Source organism: Rhipicephalus microplus, chromosome 10, assembly GCF_043290135.1.
Source record: "Rhipicephalus microplus isolate Deutch F79 chromosome 10, USDA_Rmic, whole genome shotgun sequence".
Classification (NCBI taxonomy): Eukaryota; Metazoa; Arthropoda; class Arachnida; order Ixodida; family Ixodidae; genus Rhipicephalus; species Rhipicephalus microplus.
In genome coordinates this window covers 709,771-730,441 of record NC_134709.1, presented here as the reverse complement: position 1 = coordinate 730,441, position 20,671 = coordinate 709,771, and the positions used below count along the sequence as shown (strand labels likewise).

The following is a 20,671-nucleotide window of genomic DNA, read 5'->3' as shown; positions in this document are numbered from 1 at the left end:
ATTATGTTTATGCATAAACAAATAACACATAAAGTTTCTACCAGTCTCATGAATATGAATTTTTGGTAAATACTAACACTACCAGGTTTGTAGCAAACAATGAATTTAGGGGACCCTAAAGCTTTGCCTTTAGGAGTTGAACGTGATAGCAACATGCTGTTCCTAGTGTGTACTTCAAACTCTTAGTGCATGAAACCTTGTAGAATTTACTGTGCACCCACTGCGTGGCCTTAAGGGACTAGGTGCAGTAGCGTGTGTGCCTTTTGTAGTGGGGTACCGGCTTTCAACCACGAAGCCATTATAATAATCACATATTCTGACACAAGATGAGCACTGTCCTGTGTCTTTCTCTGTCTTCCTTTTTTGCACTGTTTACCTCTTACAATGAATCGTCACCAAGTTGCCCAGTTTTCAATACTACTCTGTACTTAGCCGTATTGGCTCTACATGCTTTTTTATGTTATTCTACAATAATTGTTCTTTGCATCGACCGCCTTTTCTTACACAATGCCTCTGCGATGCCTGTAAGGTATTTGTAAGTGAAAAATAAAATAATAAAGTTTGACGACTGTAATAATCATCCGAATATTCGGAAGTGCTCGAATATTGGCACAAACCTAGTAATAATGCAAGAGACTAACGTAGTCTGATGTGCTACTGTATGTGCTACTTTCTTTGCCTATATCAATGTCTTGCTCGTCATTCCTGCTTTCTTTTTTATGCTCATGGCCAATGCTGAAATTTCGGAGTGTAATCATTCCTCTGCACACACTATTGAAGTTCTCGTACCTGCAAGTAGTTGTCATGCACTGTAGCCTCATTATGCTCAAATCTCGGTAATATGAACAGAGATGTAATGGATTATAGGTGATAACAAAATAAATTAATAGTCTGGTCATGCATACAGTGTTAATAATATACATCTATATTGAATTTTCGGATATAACAGTTATTTTTGTGTCTTATCTGACTTTGTTATAGTTAGGTTATAGTGTATAACATGATTATAACAAAGTCGCATCAGACACAAAAATAATTTTATAATATTCCATAATTTGCTGTCTATGACACTTTACCTATGACAAGACTATTCTCCGCTTACTTTGTTATGACTAATCATCTGTATATCTGCATTTATAATTTGAGTATGTTTTAGATGTTCATGTTTTTGCTTCTGTGTGTTTCTGGACAGTGGTTCCCACAGAAACTGCTGCCGTTGAAATGTCCAGCATGTCCACACTGGAGCTGCTGTACTGCCAGCCAGTGATAGCGAGAGACATCTTCTGGAACTGGACTCGTGCTGGCGACGTGGCCGTCTACCCTTGTCCGGGAGGCTCTAAAGGTCATTTAAAATTTTTATTGCGGTAGCAATTATATGGACACTCTCAGCTGGATTTTACCACTGGCATCGCCATCACCAACCATACGTGTATATGTATCTATATATGTGAAAACGCCAGAAAGAAACATAATTGCAAATGAGTCATAGGAAAGAAGACAACCACCTAGGTTTGTAGCACGAAGCCACAGCAAAATCTATATGGATTTTTCAGAAAGAAAACCCTCTCAGTTGCCGAAAAATTCGTCCTTGTTCGGGGTTTGAACCCGGGACAACGCCTATTCGGGGCGGTCGCTCTGCCAATTGAGCTAACAAGGAACCTAGCAAGTGACAGCACGGGGGCGAATAGGCGTTGGTGCCGGTTTCGCACTCTGGACCAGGATAAATTTTCCGGCAACTGAGAGGCTTTTCTTTTTGAGAAATCTGTATGGATTTCCTTGTGGCTTCATGCTACAAACGAGTGATTGCCTTCTTTTTTTTCTTAAAAAAATAATAGCAGAAAAAGACTCCACCGCGCAGAATCGACCGTGGGACCCCAGAGACATGAGTGTGAGGCGTTAACCACTGAGCCACCAAGAAGCTCATCCTTCAACATTCAAATGGCAAGCTATTTATATCTACCATTTACCGCTGGTGGCCGGCATCTCGGGGGGTGGGGGGGAACTATCACGTTTTCATCATTAACAGCAAGATGGCACAATGAGCGCGCGTTGCCACATCGTCACAAAGCAGCGGCGCACGCTCTCATTTCCCACGTGTCCTTTGCGTTGTGGAGAGGAGGTAGGTTGACGCTCACTCGTGCACCCTTATGTCTTGGTGGGGAGGATCATACGTCTTGGCTGGCTTTGGACTTTCACCAGAACAATTCTGTTGTATTTACTGGGCACACTAAGGTCACTGCAATCGTTCCATAGTCTCAGTTTGTGAAAAGGGCACTTTTCAGACACAACTAAGTAGTAACTGAGACGTTTATTCGCATTCATCTGTACCTGTGAGTACGTTTCGTCCATCATTTGGCATTCTGCACGTGACCTTCCAAATTGTTGATATCGCGTTCATTGCTTCGCCTTTGCGGAAAAGCTGTGACTTTTTTTCTACTCTTAGACAATATGAAGTCTAGGGTTCGATGAAGACACGTCATGAATTTCGAGCGCTTGCTTTTCTTTCCATTTTCTGCGTGATGAAGTTTCTGTCTTGCCGCCATGTTTTCCGTCTCTCTCTTCTTCTCTCTCAATCACATTCTTTGCAAGCACAGCTGAAATATTCATGACATTAATGGACGAGCGTGCCAGATTTGAACTTGGAATGTTCTAATTTTTCTAATGAGCTCGAGCTATTTTGAATACGAGTCAAGGACCACCAGGAAGGTCTGACCTTGAAACGGCCTGACGAAATTGATATGCAGTCGAGACTATGGTACCCATGTGGTCTTTCAATGGTGAACTGGCCTTCGGGGCATTTCTGGCCATGTCTCCTGGCATGCCTTACAGCAGCGCAGCACACATTCTTCTATGGCAGCATTCATTGCAGGCCACCACACGTAACTAAGACCTAATGCCTTCATCCTAACAATTCCCACTTGTCCTGCGTGCAAAGTTTCAAGTACATAGAGACGCAAATTTCCAGGCACCACCACCCTATCAAGCCACAGCAGACAACTTTTGTGAATTAATAGCTAATGTTGCCATGAAATTCATTACGCAAATTAAGCGCTGGCATGGTCTCTCGGCTTCCATGTCCAGTTCAGCACACGGGAAAGCATACAATCTTTTTCAGCACTGGTGGCAATATCTGTAGCGTGGAGCGAGGGCTCCTGACTTCTGTTTAACAGCAAAACAACCTTTGCTGGCTCGGGACTATCCTGATGCGGTTGCAGTTGAGGCAATCTACTGAGGCCATTCATGTAAATCAGCTGCCACCCCCGTTAGTGGAGTAGAGAATACTGGTAGCCATTAAATAAAACAGACTAGTGCAGCAGGCAACAACATTTGTGGCATCTGGGGGTCGTAAACGAACAACTGGCGCCGTGGCTTATGATCCGTGTGGATTCGAAATGGTGGTTCTACACGTAGTCGTAAAACTTCTTCACATCTGCCTTAATAGCGAGTGCCTCCTTGTCGATGTGGGCATATTTTCTCTCGGAGGAGGACAAAGTTAAAAAATAAATGGCGATCGGAGCTTCGGTTTCATCTGCAATGGGTGGTTAAGCAAGGCTCCAATACCATACGGAAATGTGTCACAAGCGAGGATCATCAATCTCCATTCGTCAAAGTGTGTGTAATTGATTAGATGCCAGGACTTGTTTCAAACCGACAAATGCATTCTGATTTTCTCGACCCCAGCCCCAAGTTGCATGCTTGTCCAGCAGGCGATGTAACGGCTCGTCAGTTCTTGCTTTGTGGGGTAGGCATGGTAAAGTTTAGAAACCCCAGAAAAGCCTGCAGTTCATCTTTATTCGTGGGACAAAGTGTGTTAATAATTGCCCACGTCTTGCTGCACCTTGGATGGGCCCCTTCGGCATCGTTAAGGAATCTGAAAAATTCCATGCGATCTACCCCAAGATTACTCTTGTCTTTACTGACTTTCAGCCCAATTTATATTTGCAAGGTGTTTCAGCGCGCGAACAAAGGAAAAAAGGACCGGGTAGACAGAAAGAGCGCTGACTTCCAACTAACTTTATTTCGCAGAGTGGCAAGAATTTATACGTCTAAAAAGGAAGATTACAGAGCATGAATGTAAAAAACAAGCCCAATCTACACACCAGTAACAGCACGTGTGACAGGTCCTCTAATGCCTCAAAGCCCAGCCAGGTAATCACGTTCAGCCTGGGATAAAGCAACCGATGAAGTGCTTACGCATTTATCTCCTAGCACGTGTATTCTTTGTGCTTCGATAATTTCTCGGGTAAGTTGCTCCTTGTGCCTTGCCAATATAGAGCACTGGTCAAAGAGGGGGGTGCACCCACAATCTCGGCAATGAATGCCAAGATGCCCTTGTACCACATTGTGCACATTGTTTCGGTGTTCTCGCAGGCGGTCGTTTATGCACCTGCCGGTTTGGTCGACATAGACGCACCCACACGTCAGTGGAATTAAGTATACGACTCCCACTGCGCATGGGACGTAGCATGTGCTGTGCGCGACAGAGCACGTGGCAGAAGTTGCGCGAGGTGTATTTATCCGTTTGCAAAGCTTCTGCAATTTTTCAGGTGCTGAAAAAACAACAAGAACGTTGGCGTCTCGAGCAATCTTTTTTAGCCTGTGTGAGACGTCGTGCACGTACGGTAGTACGACAGGCCGGCTCTTTTTGACGCTGTTGCACTTATCTGGTTTGTTGCCTCGCTTCACGACAGTGACCAGCTTTTCCGCCACTGAAACGAGAACGTGTGCGGGGTAACCGGCTTTGCTGAGGCGCTCCACTTGTAGAGCAAAGCTGCGGTGTACCATGTGGGGGCAAGACTTCTTTAAGGCGTTGGCAAGGCAGAGATTAGCAATGCCCCGCTTGACCAATTTTGAGTGAGCTGAGCCGAAAGGCAGAAGTGGCTTGCCGCTTCTTGGTTCATACATCCAGCAAACATGTCGGGGTTCTAGCAAAAGCTTCAAATCTAGAAATTTCAGGTTGTTATCAGTGGGTGATTCATACGTTAAAACTAATGGTTTCAGGCACTCTCGGAAAACAGTCAACACGTCAGAGGAAATGGTCTCAAAATTTTGACTGTCACATTTAAACAACACTAAATAATCATCAACAAAACGGCAGACTTTAAAAACCACAGAGTCATCAAGTTTGTTTGACAAGACACGATCCTGATGTGCTAGAAATATGTCACTGAGAATGGGTGCCAAGCATGAACCAATACATACTCCACTTTTTTGTAAGTAGTTTTTGTCATCCCAAGATACAAAAGTGGCCTTCAAGTAGAAGCTGAGTAACTCTAATAAGCTGCTGTTATGAATTCCAGTGCGCGTTTGGAACGCTGATGATCCGAAGTTGTCTATGGATTCCTCTACACATTTTAGTAGTTGATCGTGCGGCAAAGAGTAATACAAGTCCTTAATATCCACAGACATTGCCTGGAGTCCTGTGTTAGTTCGCCCAATAATGTCAATAACAGCGTCAGAGTTTTTTACCAAAAAAAGGGTCGTCTATTAAATTTTTTAGCTTTTCTTGCAAGAAAAGTGCTACCGACTTTTGCCAGGTCCCCCTTTCTGTTACAATGACCCGCAAAGGGCAGTCAATTTGGTGCGTTTTCGCAGAAAAAAACAAGTCAAGGCTAAGCTTTTTGCAGCTATCTATTGCCTTTGAAAGCTTCTGAAGCCCCAGATCCCCGGCAAGAGTTTTCGCACGCTTCTTAAGCTTATTTAGACAAATTTTATCACTCTCGTTGAAAAGAGACTGCATTGCCTGTATGGCCTTCACCTTAAACATTGAATGAGGAAGAACCGCAAAACCACCCTCCTTGTCAGCCTGCAGAAGTGACAAGGAATGTGCCTTTAGGTACGCGACAGTGCCTCCTGTATTGACAACTTTGTTCGAGGACTTACATCTCGATAGCACCTGCACGCCTTGGGCAACACATCTATCACATACAGATTGTGGGTGCACCCCCCTCTTTGACCAGTGCTCTATATTGGCAAGGCACAAGGAGCAACTTACCCGAGAAATTATCGAAGCAGAAAGAATACACGGGCTAGGAGATAAATGCGTAAGCACTTCATCGGTTGCTTTATCCCAGGCTGAACGTGATTACCTGGCTGGGCTTTGAGGCATTAGAGGACCTGTCACACGTGCTGTTACTGGTGTGTAGATTGGGCTTGTTTTTTACATTCATGCTCTGTAATCTTCCTTTTTAGACGTATAAATTCTTGCCACTCTGCGAAATAAAGTTAGTTGGAAGTCAGCGCTCTTTCTGTCTACCCTGTCCTTTTTTCCTTTGTTCGCCCGCTGAAACACCTTGCAAATATGAATACGCACCAACTAGCCCAAGCTTCCACTCTTGCGAGTTTCAGCCCAACTTCTTGAAATCAGTTGAGGACATTTCGGAGGTGGTGAGCCAGCTCTTTGTGTCAAAAAGCCGCAGTGATGATGTCATCAAAATGCAGAACGATGCCTGGTATGTCATGCAACATGGTTTCCATAAATTTATATAAACGCCTAGTGTGACACACAGCCCGAACTGCAGCCTTTGAAAACATAATTTCCCCTAGTGCGTCGCTATGATTTGTTCGTCTGCAGCTTCCTCCGTCACTGGCAGTGACTGGCATAGGTTGGCAAAACTTGTGGAGCTCACTCAGTCTCACTCATGAAATACATTTTGAGCTTTGGACTCACTCGAACTCAGACTCACGAAAACTTTCCTGAGCCAGATTCACTTGGACTCGTACTACCAAAAATTTTCTTCTACCGGACTCTTTCGAACTCAAACTCACCAAAACATTACTCACCCGGACTCACTCAGACTCATGGCTCAATCTGAGTTTGAGGGAATGGTATCCGCTGTAGGGGGCATTTTCATCTCCTCGAGACAAAATACTCGAGACGTTTCAAGTACATAGTCGGTCGGTCGGTCACACCGACCGAGCGAGCGAGCGAGCGAGCCCTTTAAGTTGCAGATGTACTGACATCTGCAACTTAAAGGGCTCTTACTCCTATGAACAACATTGAAAAGGCACTCAGTGAACTTGTTCCTGTGTTGGTGTTCATTTGTATAAGTATCATGCACCAACCAGCGCAAACCAAAGTATTGCTGATTTCATGTTTTCCAAAATCTGCTTTTGTGCCATTCATGTAGCAATTAAACTACTCCCGTCCAAAGTGTATAGTACCATAATGAAAATCAAGAGCTCATCATGTCTCACAGGTGATGCCAGGTGGCAGTGTGGTGTGAATCCTGTCAAGTGGTTGTCCGATAGGCCAGACTTGAGCGGCTGCAATTCTTTTTGGGTCGGAGACCTGGAACAGAGGGTGAGAAATAACCTTCAATGTTCTAATTAGGCTTGTGCAAATCGAGTGCTTCAGATATTCAAATGAATGTGACAGTATTTGAGTTTGTTTTGATGTGAATTTGAGTAATTGGAAACTTCCTGAGGTATTCGAAATAAACAAATATTAATCTGCATGTAACCTCCTGTGAAGCTGGATTCACTAGAATAGAGGGGCGATAGACCGTAAATACACCTATTCAAAGGGATCCCGCACTGCCACAAAGCTCCACTTCAAGGCTAAACGAGTATATTGCCCTCACATCGATTCATCAATTCTTTATGCTGAAAAGCTTTTTATGCTGGCGTATATGCCCAGAGTATAGTAAATTTAACTAATTTTACAGGCTTTCACTTGCATTTTTTTAAAAGTCAAATCCTGCTACTATTCAAAGTTGCTTCCCCTTTTTTTGAACTATGAAGAATGACATCTGTGCATGCCTTCTTTCAATTGAAGGAATATTGTGCAAGTCAGTTGGGTCATGACAAATATGCCCATTTTTTTATATAATATGTGATATATATTTGTGAGGCCCGAGATACATTTTTTTTATATTTATCAAATTAACACATCGCTTTGGACAAATGAGGCCACCCTATTATGATAAAAATGTTTAATTGATGTACGACACTTGTTATCCATATAAAAACGTGCAAAATATTGCACATTAAGACCGAATGACAACAAACTCTATACGCAGGGAATACTAGAAAGGAACAAGAAAATGTTAACTAATGGTATACAAACAATTACAGCTCTTCTTAAAAACTGTTTTAGAGGACCCCTGACAGTGAAAAATTTGTTTGTGACTTTTTTACAGTATATTGGAGGTTTGCATTTGTATCTTGATAAGTAATAGTGAAGGCTCTAATGCAGCCTATAATTAATGCTAATGTTAACTTGAAACGATATTGCATCAATTTGAAACGCTTACCTAAATATTGTTAAAAAACAAACGCCCCACAATGAGGGACCGCCTGAGACAATGTGCGTTCACACTTCGGTGACGCTAAACGCACTGCTTTGAAATTGCGGGACTTGTGATTGGTCAAGAATATGGATGCTTTTAGTGTGTCCCCCCTCAAAAAAGAATTTCTGGCGTCAAGCAAAAACCGTCAACAGAGTTAGAGAGGGGATCAACAATAGTCTTTGCCAGGTGCCAGTCAGGGTATCGTGTGCACCTCGCAAATATTCTTTGATGGCGACAATACTCGCCTTACTCGTGAAACGTCACATGGGATGTCTGTCTACTTCAAACCTGAAATTTGGGGACAGTAAGATTGGGTGCGTTGATACAACATGATATAGAGGGCTTAGCAGCACATATGATAGGAGAGTATAGAGGAGACGAGACAGAGCGATGAACTGCCAACTATTTAATCTCTTCTATCCCCTCTTGTCATAGTGCTACTAAGCACTCTTGATCTGAAATATAAACTGGGGCTGGTAACTCAGATGAGCATTCACCCTTATTTTAAAACCAAATTAAAATATCTTACACGCAACGCTTGTCACTAATAATCGGTCAGAAGTGCCCTACATGTAGAACTGTCAAACAACAGAAGCATCTCGAGTTTCGAAATTGGGTTTCAGGGGTCCTTTAAGCAGTTTCATGCTAAATATGAAACAGTTTCGTGAAGCAGCGATATGAAGGAAACTATAAATGCTGCTGAAATAATAATAGTATCCTTTTAGAAGAAAATTTGCATCAACATAACATATATGCAGGCTGTAGCACATATATGGCGGAATGAAAAAAAAATAACTCGCTTTATAGCTATGTCAACTGGAAACCTGGATGCCAGCTTATGCGACAAGTACATCTACTAGTACACACTCGCACCTCCACGCCAGCAGCACTCACCCCCAGTGTGCAATACAGTGCACATTCACTGAAGTCATAAAAATGTTACACACTTGCCTCCAGAGCAGCTTTGCTCAATATTACCTTTGCACATTCCTGAATCATTCTACCACAATACCAAGAATTTTTAGTGAAGTGGTAAATAAATAAGGGCAACTTAATTGATTGCGTGGGGTAAAACATGTTCAACAGAAGGAATGCCACGTTTGCATCGCTGGAAATATCTTTCTCATTCTTGGTCAGATGGCAGCACATGGCTCTGCCACAAGAGGGCTTTGCAAATTTAGCTGTTGCAGTTGACGCTAAGAGTATATTGCACTGTGGGTCCCGGGATGATATACTTTCCGGGATTGAATAAGCGGGGTTACTGTGAAATCAAAGGTGAACCTATAATGAACAGTGTTGCAGGACATGACAATAATTACAACAAAATGCAACATAACAAAATTAACAATGCAATCAATAATTCAAGAATACACAAAAGAGCTGATTACAGCATCTTAATCAAAAGAAAGCGCAACATTTCATAATAGAAAAATGCTTGAAAGATTAACGGTAGAAAAAGTTATTACATCACTATACAGTCACTGATATAAGAGACAAATGGGTATAAAATATACCAATGTGCCTACAGTAAAATACGGGTTTATAGGAAAATGCATACAAGGCGCACTGCTTATAAAGACTACATAAAAGACAAATGCTGCACAAAGCATGCCTCTTATAAAGGGGTTCAACTGTATTAATAATATGTATGTCGAGTTTGTGCTGAAACGTGCTGGGGTTACTATCAGAGGGGATAGCACCGGTAAGATTATTCCATATGCATATGGCTTGCGGTAGTGCTGATGTGTTCAATGCTTTTGTGTTACTAAAGTTTAAAAGGCTATCACGACCAGCAATGTCAAATGCTGCCATGCTCACTGCCAACTGCTTGTAGCTATGACTTCAGTCACCACAAATCTGAAAATTGCGATTAGGATTTTCTAATGGTGCTTTCCACATGAACTCACTGAAACCTACTCTAACCGACAAATCATCTATAAAATTATTTACAAGTGCCTTTCAAAATGAATTACTTGCTTCACAAGGAGCAGTACCGACATTGCAAAATCTATAAACCTGCTACGCTATGAGTCTGTGTCACGTTACTAATGCATAGTTTTAATAATGTGTTCTTCTTACAGTAATGTATACTTGCTGGCCTTAAGCCATGTTACAAATGTATGCCTTATCTCTGATGCAGTTGTTTTCAGTGATAATTACGTGTATGATGTTGTTGTTACTAACATTGTTTTATTGTCGTGTTATTCTAATGCTGTTGTGTAATGTAGTATTTTATGTGTTATTTTGTCACCTTGACTTTTAATGTGATTTTAACCGTGTATGATTATCTGTAAACCTAGATTATTTTTTATGTGCCTTCCCTGCTTAATCTCTGATGATATTCACATTGCTGAATTAAAATGAAACAAGTAAACATTTTGTGATCAAACACTACAGGACCCATAAGCCTTCTGTTGCACTGCAGCAATCAAGTACCATAAGAATTGGCGGCCAGTCTCTTTGAATAGTTCTCATGCTTGTGTTCTTTACTTGTGTCTCAGATTTCGGGTGGCACTTCTGTGGTGAATCTGGGCAGTGAGCTCTCACAGAAGACACGTGTCAAGTCACTGTACGGCGGAGACTTGCTGCACATGACCAGCATAGTGCAGCAGCTGCTCTCCAAGATGGAAGACGAGCTGGACCAGGCATCAGATAGCTACCAGCGACAGCAAGTCGTTGAAGAGCTCATGAATGTAAGGCTTCAATTTCACAGACGGTTACAATACTGCCCAATGACTTGGAAGGAAAAAATGTTTTTTTTTTCCTTCCAAGCGGGAATCTACTTGCCCAGGACCAAGTTTTATTGAAGCCAATAATACTGAGTGCAGCTTCGTGTTGGGCAAACTAACTATGTTTGATGTTTTGGATTTCCACAAGATATGCCATAAATCGTAATTAGTAGGACAGTACTCGCTGCATATCTTTGAGGTGTCACGGGCACTTGGTTAATCCTGCATGTGGCTGATGGAATGGTATGGAAAAGCTTCAGTTTTTCAGAGCCTGAACAAGCGTGTAGCTGATGACGATGAAGAATTATGACTGAGTATTTTGCACTGAGTGGGATGCATTAAACCGTACGCAGATTGATTGCACAGCCAGCATTGTGTGATGACCAGCAGTTCTTTTACTGTTACACCAGGTTATGTTGCATAGGTTAACACGATTCCTTAACAAACATGATGCCTGTGTGAGGTCCGCTTGCAAATGTTCTTCAAGCACTGGCGTGGCTTTGTGTTCGAATACTCGAGTGCCATGCAGAGGAATCGGGCTCAAATCTCATTCAATTATGGTTTTTTTTTCTCATTTTCTTTTTCATTTCTATCAGTTACGCCACCAATAGTAACTACGACACTGCTCAGCAGAGGAACGGGTGCCTAAAAGCTGCACTCTAAAAACAAGCATTCTTTGCCATTCCTTGCCCAACAAAAAATGTTGTACATAATTATTGTTTAATTGAGTAGGTAGTCTTGTTAAACCTGCCTATAACAAACTTTCATACAAGGAATTCCTTGATATTACGAAGTTATTATGTTTGCCGTTGTTACTCCATAGAAGCGCATGTATTTGAGACTTCTGTGTAACAGTAACAATAGGAGACACCTTTGACATAATTGAGTTTTAGCCCCCAACAATCTATAGATTTTCAAATTTTTTGCAGTTGTCCCGCTGACGAAAACGCACTAAGTGGCAGTGTTGCACAAGGTGTGCTTGAAGTTTCAGGAACGGCGAGAGAGAGCGCTTGTTAGTGTGCGTGGGTGTGCTAGAGGCAAGCCAATATTTTTTATAGGTAGCTTTGGGGGGGGCTAGTGCCCCTTGAGCTGGCACTGCTGCCGCTCTTGCCATTTTAGACACATGTGCCCTCTTGCTCCCTTGAAACCGAAAACAAAACAAAACAAAATAACAATATGACTTTTGTTGTGGCAGTGCCGCTCTGCAGTTGCTGAAGAAATCTCTAAACTGCACTTTGTTGAAGTGACACCAGGTGATGCCACTCAAAAAAGTCTCGCTCCGTGTCATTATGCCAGTTACATTTCAAGTTCACGTTTCATATAGAGCACTTTTCCTAATTCAGTTAAACTTCGTTGTAACGAAATTGGAGGGCCACCACGATTCACTCGTTATAACCAATATTTCATTATAGCCACAGGGAGTATTTACTGCAAATATTATGCACTGTACTTACACAAAACAAATAACGGGCGAAATAGCATCTCGCCTCACGGTGGTACGCAACAAAGTAACCACATTCCACAAAGAAAAAGGGAATGGCAAGCACTTATTTTATTGCACTTCAAACAGGCTTAGCTGCAAAGAAATTTGTAATCAAACGCTAGTGCATCTTCCTAATGCGAATGATGGCTCGCTCAGCTGTGGCCGCAATGTTCAAGCCATCTTCTCCGCCCTCGTGATCTAGTGCCTTCAATGTTGCCGGTACGTTGGTTGCCCGCACGGCGGTCTCCCCTGCGTTGGCAGAGTGATCGCCGCTGGTCTCGTATAGATGGTTGACAGCGCGCACGATTTCATCATCGGGGAGCTGTTCCATTGCCACCACTTCGGAGTCCGCACTCACATAGTTTCAGAATGACTCGCTGTCGGGCACAACACCGGCTTCACGAAGTGCCGTCCATGATGCTGAGACTTCGTCCGATGTGGCGAAACCATCCGCCGCAGCGGGCTCGTCTAATGATGGCTCATCGCTGGCATCTGGTGCGGTAGTAAATCAAGCGTGTCGAAAGAAACTTGCAATCGTGGTCGCCGTCACACTAATCCACGCCGCTCGAAGCATTTCACAAGTCAACATCGGTGTCCCGCTTCAACCTAATGTTGAGCAGAAACCTGTCAATCACGCACTTGCGGTAACCTGCCTTCAGCGACATAATCACGCCTTAGTCAAGCGGCTGTATTTTAGGGGCGAAGCTCCTTATAGCGGTACCCGTTCGTGCCTCGTAGCTGTTGTAGTAGTGTGTAACAAGTATAACATTTTGACCTCCAGGGTAGTGCCGGTGAGAGATTTCTTCTTTGCGTTGAACAATAGAAGATAGAGCTCAATGTATATGCCAATGGCTGCTAAGGGGGAATGAGAGACAGGAGAATTCAGCTTTTAGTTAACGCGCACTCTGCGAATTTTTTTACATGAAACGGGAACAACATATGTGGCCTTAGGACTCCCATAAGAGGAGTCAGATGCATTGCTTTCGCTGTCACACAATGACACCTGAGCACATGTTGTCAGTTTTCGTTGTTTTGCATAGGGCCTGTGTGCATCATATCTGTTCCCACTTGAATGTAGCAACTTGTGATGCACCATTTTCATTATGAAAGCGCTTGACAAAGGAAAGTCATTTTGCACACTAAATACAGCTGCATCATATCTTCTTTGTGTGCCCGAGGCTTGTGATCATGTGTAGGGTAAACAAAGACGTTCAACTGCATGTCCTTCAGGAAAAGTTACTGCTGGCTGAAAATAAGAAAGTAGTATCGAAACCTCAAAAATAAGCTTGCAGACTTTCATAAGCAACTTGGCATATATTGGCTTTGTGAAAGTAGAGGTATCCAATGGAGGCATATCTAAAAGCGATAGCAAAGCCAGTAAAACAGCTTTTCTGAAGGTGAACAGCAATAAGAATAAATTTTTCATCCTTTGTAAAAAATTGTGCTTGTCTCTTCCTTTTTATCTTTTTCGAATTGTCAAAATAGGGTCGTGCTACAGTTTTATTGTTAAAATGTGGTAGCAATTTATTCGTGAGCATATATATATGAACTCTTGAAATCAAGTACTAGTTAGATAAGTCTCTACTTGAAAGTATAGTTTTTATCAAGCTGAGCTTTTTCTTGTTTTTTTCCTCCTCATTATAAGCATTCAGTGTTTTCAAGCAACATATTTGGTCGTACTTGACACGTTAGCATTTGGTTTTGGGGGGCACTCCTGATAAGACAAACTCCTAATAAGTTCGTTTTAAAGAAAGTCTAATGTCGAATTGAATTTGTATATGAACATAAAGAAAAACGATCATACTTTTCATTACCAAAGTAACCTGCACAATATCTTTAAAGAATTTAAAGAAGGGATGGGCAAAGGTCATTCTCTTTGGTTCAAAGGAAGTTTGAGAAGCTTTGAATAGTTGCAGGATTTGTCTTTTGATACAATGCAAGTGATAACCTGTAAACTAGTTGCATTTCAAAATTTACTATACCTAGAGCATATAAGCCTGTGTAACAAGCTTTTTTTTATAGGCTGTTTATATAAACAAATAAACAGTTCATGCAAACATACTGGAAGAAATCTACAGCGGATTTATAGCCATCATAGTTCATAAAGAAAGGGATAGCATACCAATTTAGAAGAGTGTAAGGCAGGAAGACAATCTGTCTAGTGCTATTCGTGTGTTTACTGGAAAGTTTAAGGCGATTGGGAAGAGTTGGGAAGGCGCTGCGGTCAACGAGGTGAATGGACGCTCTTCACGTCGGCTCCGTTCTCATAGAATGATTTCGCAGCGAATACAGCTAGGCACCGCTCGGATTTATATACCATCCGATTCTTCTCGTCCCCGAGAATCCAAAGAGACCATATTCTAAGGTGGGTGATCATTTTTCGAGATTTTAGAACCGAAAACCAGCCCCCACCAAGCAGCGTCTACTATTCCTACGACCGGCGCTCCTCGTCGACTGGGGCGGCCTCACGATAGCCAGGCCTCGGCGTTTGCGCCATACAGGCCGTAATCATCAATAATGGAGGTATCGCAGCAGAATGAAGACGCCACCCAACGGGAAGACGAAGACGTCACTCAACGAGAAGATGACACAGGCAACGAGTGGAAAGAAGTTCGAAACGGAAAACGTTCGAAGAAAGGTAGGCAGGAACGCCGTGGTAGCCTTAGCCCTACCCGAACGCCTAGAACGCGCGGTGCAAATCTGATATTCCGGATAACCAGAGCCAGCAAAATGCCAAGACTGCCGACAGGCGACTACAAGATAGTTATAAGGCCAAGAGGAGGACTGCAGCTATCCAAGCTCAGCTTAACGGAGCTAGACAAAGCTGTGTATGAAGCAGCCGAGATACTTTATGAAGAAGGAGAGACGGACACGATTTGTCCGAATAATTTTCAGAACATTTTGGTCGTTAGCACCCCAAACCAAGACCAAGTAGACAAGTACCAAGGCATCAAGCACGTCAAAGCCAACGACAAGTTGTATGAGGTGGGAGCATACGAGACGGCCCCGGAACTCACTGCCAAAGGTGTAATCAAAGGAGTTCCTTTGAACGAAACCCCACGGTACATCACCGCAGCTATTATTACAGCCCGAAACCCTACGGCGATCGCAGCCAAACGTCTTGGCAACACCACGACAGTGATAGTCCGTTTTGGCGGCAGCAGAGTCCCGACGCACGTCATGTACAGAGGAGTGCTCACACGCTGTTCACTATACAGGAAACAAGTTGACTTTTGCAAACAATGCAACAGACTTGGGCACAGCAGTGACGTGTGTTGGAGGCCAAATGACAAGCTATGTGCGGGTTGTGGAACGCCTGATCCGAGCGAGGACCACCACTGTCAGCCATGATGTCAGCTGTGCGGCAAGGATCATCCCACGGCTGACAAGCTCTGCAAGGCCAAGTTCAAGACACCCTACATCATAAAACAACGCCAGTGGTTTCGACAACTTCGAGACGCTCGAGGAGAACTATCCCCCTACCACCAAGCCAACCGAACGCGGGAGGTCCAAATTCCGGACGAGGGCAACACCTGGGTCCAGATCAAGGTCCTGGTTCTGCGCAACGCCCCATGGCCACACCTCCAAGTCTCCGGGACCGAGAAGGCGCACTACATCCCCTTCCAGATCCCAGTCTAAGCCAAAGGGTGGCAATGGCCATCAAGGGAACCCGTCATTCACGGTGAGCTGGTCGGACATGGCTAAAGGGACGCGCCCTGAGCCTTTGGGGGAGACTGCGCATAATGTCAGTGCTATAGCGGAACTGAAAAAAGAAAACGCTGAGCTTAGAGAATTGATATCACAGCTTACTCAGGAAGTTCAAAGTCTAAAAAACTGCACAAATAGAGCTTCTAGTCAAATGCGTTCCGCGGCCCAAGAGCGCCTCGAAGAAATGCCAGATAACCGAATGGACGAGGACAGTACCCCGCCACCTCTTAAAAGAAAAGCCCAGGTGTCTAATGACAAAACTATGGCGCAAACCTCGAACATTAATCGAACATTGTCCGAAATACAGAAAGCAGTTAAGGAACAGGCAGAGGCAACCAACAACCTCTCGCTTGCAATATTCATGATCATGAATAGACTAGATAAACTCGAAGCTAACGTAGCCAATCTGAACCCTAGGACACCTCCGGTACTTCCAGCTACCAACCTTCCGATGAGCACTGAAGGCAATTCACACTTATCTCAGGGCACCACATCAGCGGCTATATCAACTAAATTCATGAGGCGTGCCTCCTTTCACCCTCCTCCCTCTTCGATAGCCAACTCAAAATAGGGAAGCCCAGAAAAGGGTACTTAATTATTTGGCAGTGGAATTGCAGGAGCTATGAGGGGAAGAGAGCAGTCCGGCAACAACACCTTAGAGACAGTATCAAACCGGATGTTCTAATTTTGCCGGAAACCCATGGTTTAGCTAAGCTACCGGGATATCAGGCGATCGGCCCCCCAAAAGGGGATATTAGAACACTAACCACTCTAGTAAGAAAGGGACTCGTAGCAATCTGCCATGACACCCGCATCACAGAAATTGAGCATATACTCGTACAACTTGCCCCTCCCTACAAGAAAAAAAATCTCCGAACATATTTATTCTGAATTTGTACAGCAATCCCACACGCATACGGCAACGCTTCCTTCTTCTCTTTAAGAAGGTCGTAGATATAGCGGGACCCAATCTACTCGTCATAGGTGGAGACTTTAATGCTCCACGCAGTGTTTGGGGATACGGATACACAAGAGCCAAAGGAAAAACGCTATGGCAGGATATTCAAGAAACAGGCTTAACTCTCATCACTGACCCCAACTTCCCTACGCGTATGGAAACTGGGCTTGCAAGAGACACCACTCCAGACTTAACGTTAGTTCGTAACGTGGGGACCGCTAAATGGAAAAACACTTTCGATCATCTGGGTAGTGATCATCGAATATTAAAAATCAGGATAGAAACCATGGCTGCCGCAGAAATTCAGAAACAGATTAGATGGACTGACTGGGATAAGTTTCGGAAAGTCAGAAACGCGAAAGAACAAGACCCTATCAGCAATATTGTAGATTGGATCAAAGATGTGAATAACGACGTCAGCGAGGCAACGCGAAGTTTCACTTCAAGTCCACCCCTAGAGCAGATTGATAGCCGTCTCGCACATATGTGGGAGGCCAAGCAATCACTGCAGAATAGATGGCTGGTACAGAAGCACAACAGGCCCTTGTGCAAGCGCATAGCCAAGCTGAACAAACAGATCGAAGAACATTGTAAGCAGCTAAGCAAACAGCAATGGGACCAAGTTTGTAGTAGCCTCGATGGCCAAATGAATGCTGGTCAGACATGGCGCATGCTCAAACACCTGCTAGACCCAGATAACACCAAATCACCACACAAGCAAACCTTGCGTAAACTGGTGCACCGGTATAACGGCAGTGAGGACTTTATCGCTGAGGCTAGCAACACGTACATTCCCGCCATGCCTGTCATAGAGCACGGACCATATTCCAGACGCCCGAACGAGCTCTTAGATGAGGAGTTTACTGTGGCAAAAATCAGGGCTGCGCTACAGAAGCTAAACACCAAATCTGCACCGGGACCAGACGGGATCACTAACAGAACACTACGGAACCTTGACGACCAAGCCATAAAGAACATCACGCAATATATTAACGAGTGCTGGACGGAGGGCACTATACCAAAACAGTGGAAAAAAAAAAGCTAAAGTAATCCTCATCCCCAAGCGCGGGAAACCCCCCGATCTATCGAATTTACGCCCCATATCACTAACGTCTTGTGCTGGGAAGTTGATGGAACACGCTTTTCTAGACAGAATCAACACTTATCATGAGGAGAACGAAATCCGCCCAGATTTTATGTTGGGGTTCCGCACACGGCTCTCCACGCAAGACGCCATGCTGCAAATTAAGCAGCAGATTCTAGCCAACAAAACAAGAGCTACCCGGGCGATCTTAGGATTAGACCTTGAAGAAGCCTTCGACAAAGCATCGCATACGGCAATATTAAATCAGATCTGCCAATTAAGCTTAGGATCGAGAGCGTATAACTATGTCAAGGACTTCCTAACAGACAGAACGGCATCCATCGTAATGGGAGAACTGAGATCTGAGGAAAGGCTTATGGGCAGTGCTAGTACCCCGCAGGGTTCGGTCATATCGCCAATGCTGGTTAATCTCATAATGATAGGACTCCCGGCGCGGCTGAACTCAATATATGGAATACATCATTCTATATATGCCGATGATATCACCACCTGGGCATGTGAAAGTAGTGACGGAGTGATAAAGCAGAGACTACAGGAGGCCGTCACCACTATTGAGGAGTATCTTAAAGGTACTGGCCTCGAGTGCTCGCCAGATAAATCCGAACTCCTCCTCTATCACCCCACGCTTAAAGGCAGACCACCCAAGGAATACAACCGGGACCGTGCTTACGAAGAGATCCAAATTCACACCAAAAACGGCAGGACTATTTCTATAGTGCAACAAATCAGAGTTTTTGGACTCATCATTGTTCATTTATTGCTTTATACTGTTATATCGTTATCTTTCTTTGCGATATGAAGTGTTATTTGCTCTGTACGCCCTCTCCTGTATAGGCCTGAAAAGGCCCACAGTATTGAATAAATAAATAAAAATCATCGAGTCTAAGGGTACAAACGGGGAAACCGTCGAGAGGTTAGTAACTAAAGTGACCAACGCAATACGGCTAATCAAGAGAGTCACAAACAAACACCAGGGCATGAAAGAGGCTAACATCATCAGGCTTATTTATTCATATGCCATAAGTCATATTATATAAATAGCGGCATATCTAAACTGGTATACAGCCGAAAAACTCAAAATCAACGCACTCATACGAAAGGCGTACAAACAAGCTTTAGGCCTTCCAGATAGCACCAGCAACGAAAAACTGTTTCAACTGGGCTTACATAACACTTAAGAGGAGCTGATAGAAGCGCAACAGATTGCCCAGTTGGAGAGACTAGCCAGCACCCGCACAGGACGGTGTATCCCCATCGAAGTTGGGGTAAATTACCATAGGCAACAAGGAAGTAAAGTGTCGGTTCTAAAGGGGATCAGGGAAAAGATCCAGGTCCCCAATCTGCCCAAAAACATGCACCCCAAACTTAATCAGGGCAGAAGAGAAAGCCGTGCTAGAACTCTACTTAAGGCCTACGGCAGAGACAAGGAGGCAATGTTTGTAGACGCAACAGAGTACCCTAGTCACAAATCCTACGTTGCGGCAGTGATAAACACTGACCGCAAATGCGTAAACGCATGCTCCATACGCTCGGATAATTCAGAAATCGCGGAAGAGGTGGCTATTGCACAGGCCATAATTTCCCCAAAGTATGTCATCAGCGACTCGCAGTCGGCAATCCGTAACTATGCACGAGGAAGAATATCTCCCAAGGCAGCCAACATACTCTTCCGCAAGGCAAATCTCATATCATCCGAGGAATTCGAAGAAAGGTATATTATATGGTTCCCAGCCCACACCCCGTGTGCGTCCCTCATTCCCAACCTCAACGAGGAGGCTCGCCGCGTAGCGCGAGGTCTCACTTACCGCACTCGCGATGGAGCTTCAAATGAGGTACTGGGAGGAGAGGAGTGGTGGGAGAGGGACAGAATGTTTAGGTTCTGCGACATTATCCAATTCTACCAAAAGTTGAGGTGCAGATTTCCACCACGTAGCTCCACATAGACAGATCTCAGGAGGTTGATCGGGGGCGACTTCAAACTACAACATTTCCCAACACGAAGCACCTAAATCGCATCTACCCCGAACTATATTCAGATGACTCGTGTAAGCTATGTAGCATGAGACGCGCCACCTTAGAGCTTATGTTATGGGAATGCACACAGATACAGGACGCCAATGCAGTCTCCCCAGAACAGCTTGGGGCGCGGTGGAGAGCCGCGCTGATCAGCTCAGATCGGACAGATCAAATATGGGCCATACAGCGAGCACGGGAGACGGCTGAGAGACAGGGTCTCTCCACCGCCCCTGGCGCGGCTTAGGCCCACGCCTCAGTCCGCTAGTTAAATAAAGTTTGCTCACTCACTCACTCACTTGGGAAGAGTTAGGGATAAGAGTTAGTGGAGAGTATCTTGGTAACCTGCGATTTGGTGGGGACATTGCTTAATGAGTAACTCAG

General features: G+C 44.1%; 1 protein-coding gene across 3 annotated transcripts in view; it reads left to right on the top strand.

Annotated features, from left to right (window-relative positions):
* Positions 1–20,671, top strand: part of LOC119181126 (latrophilin Cirl) — a 251,259-nt gene that overhangs the window by 142,189 nt on the left and 88,399 nt on the right. For all 3 annotated transcript variants that reach the window (XM_037432309.2, XM_075874840.1, XM_075874841.1), the window contains 3 exons: positions 1,193–1,342; positions 7,200–7,303; positions 10,793–10,984. In XM_037432309.2, coding sequence (XP_037288206.2) covers positions 1,193–1,342; positions 7,200–7,303; positions 10,793–10,984 — 446 coding nt within the window. The remainder of the gene's footprint in view (positions 1–1,192; positions 1,343–7,199; positions 7,304–10,792; positions 10,985–20,671) is intronic.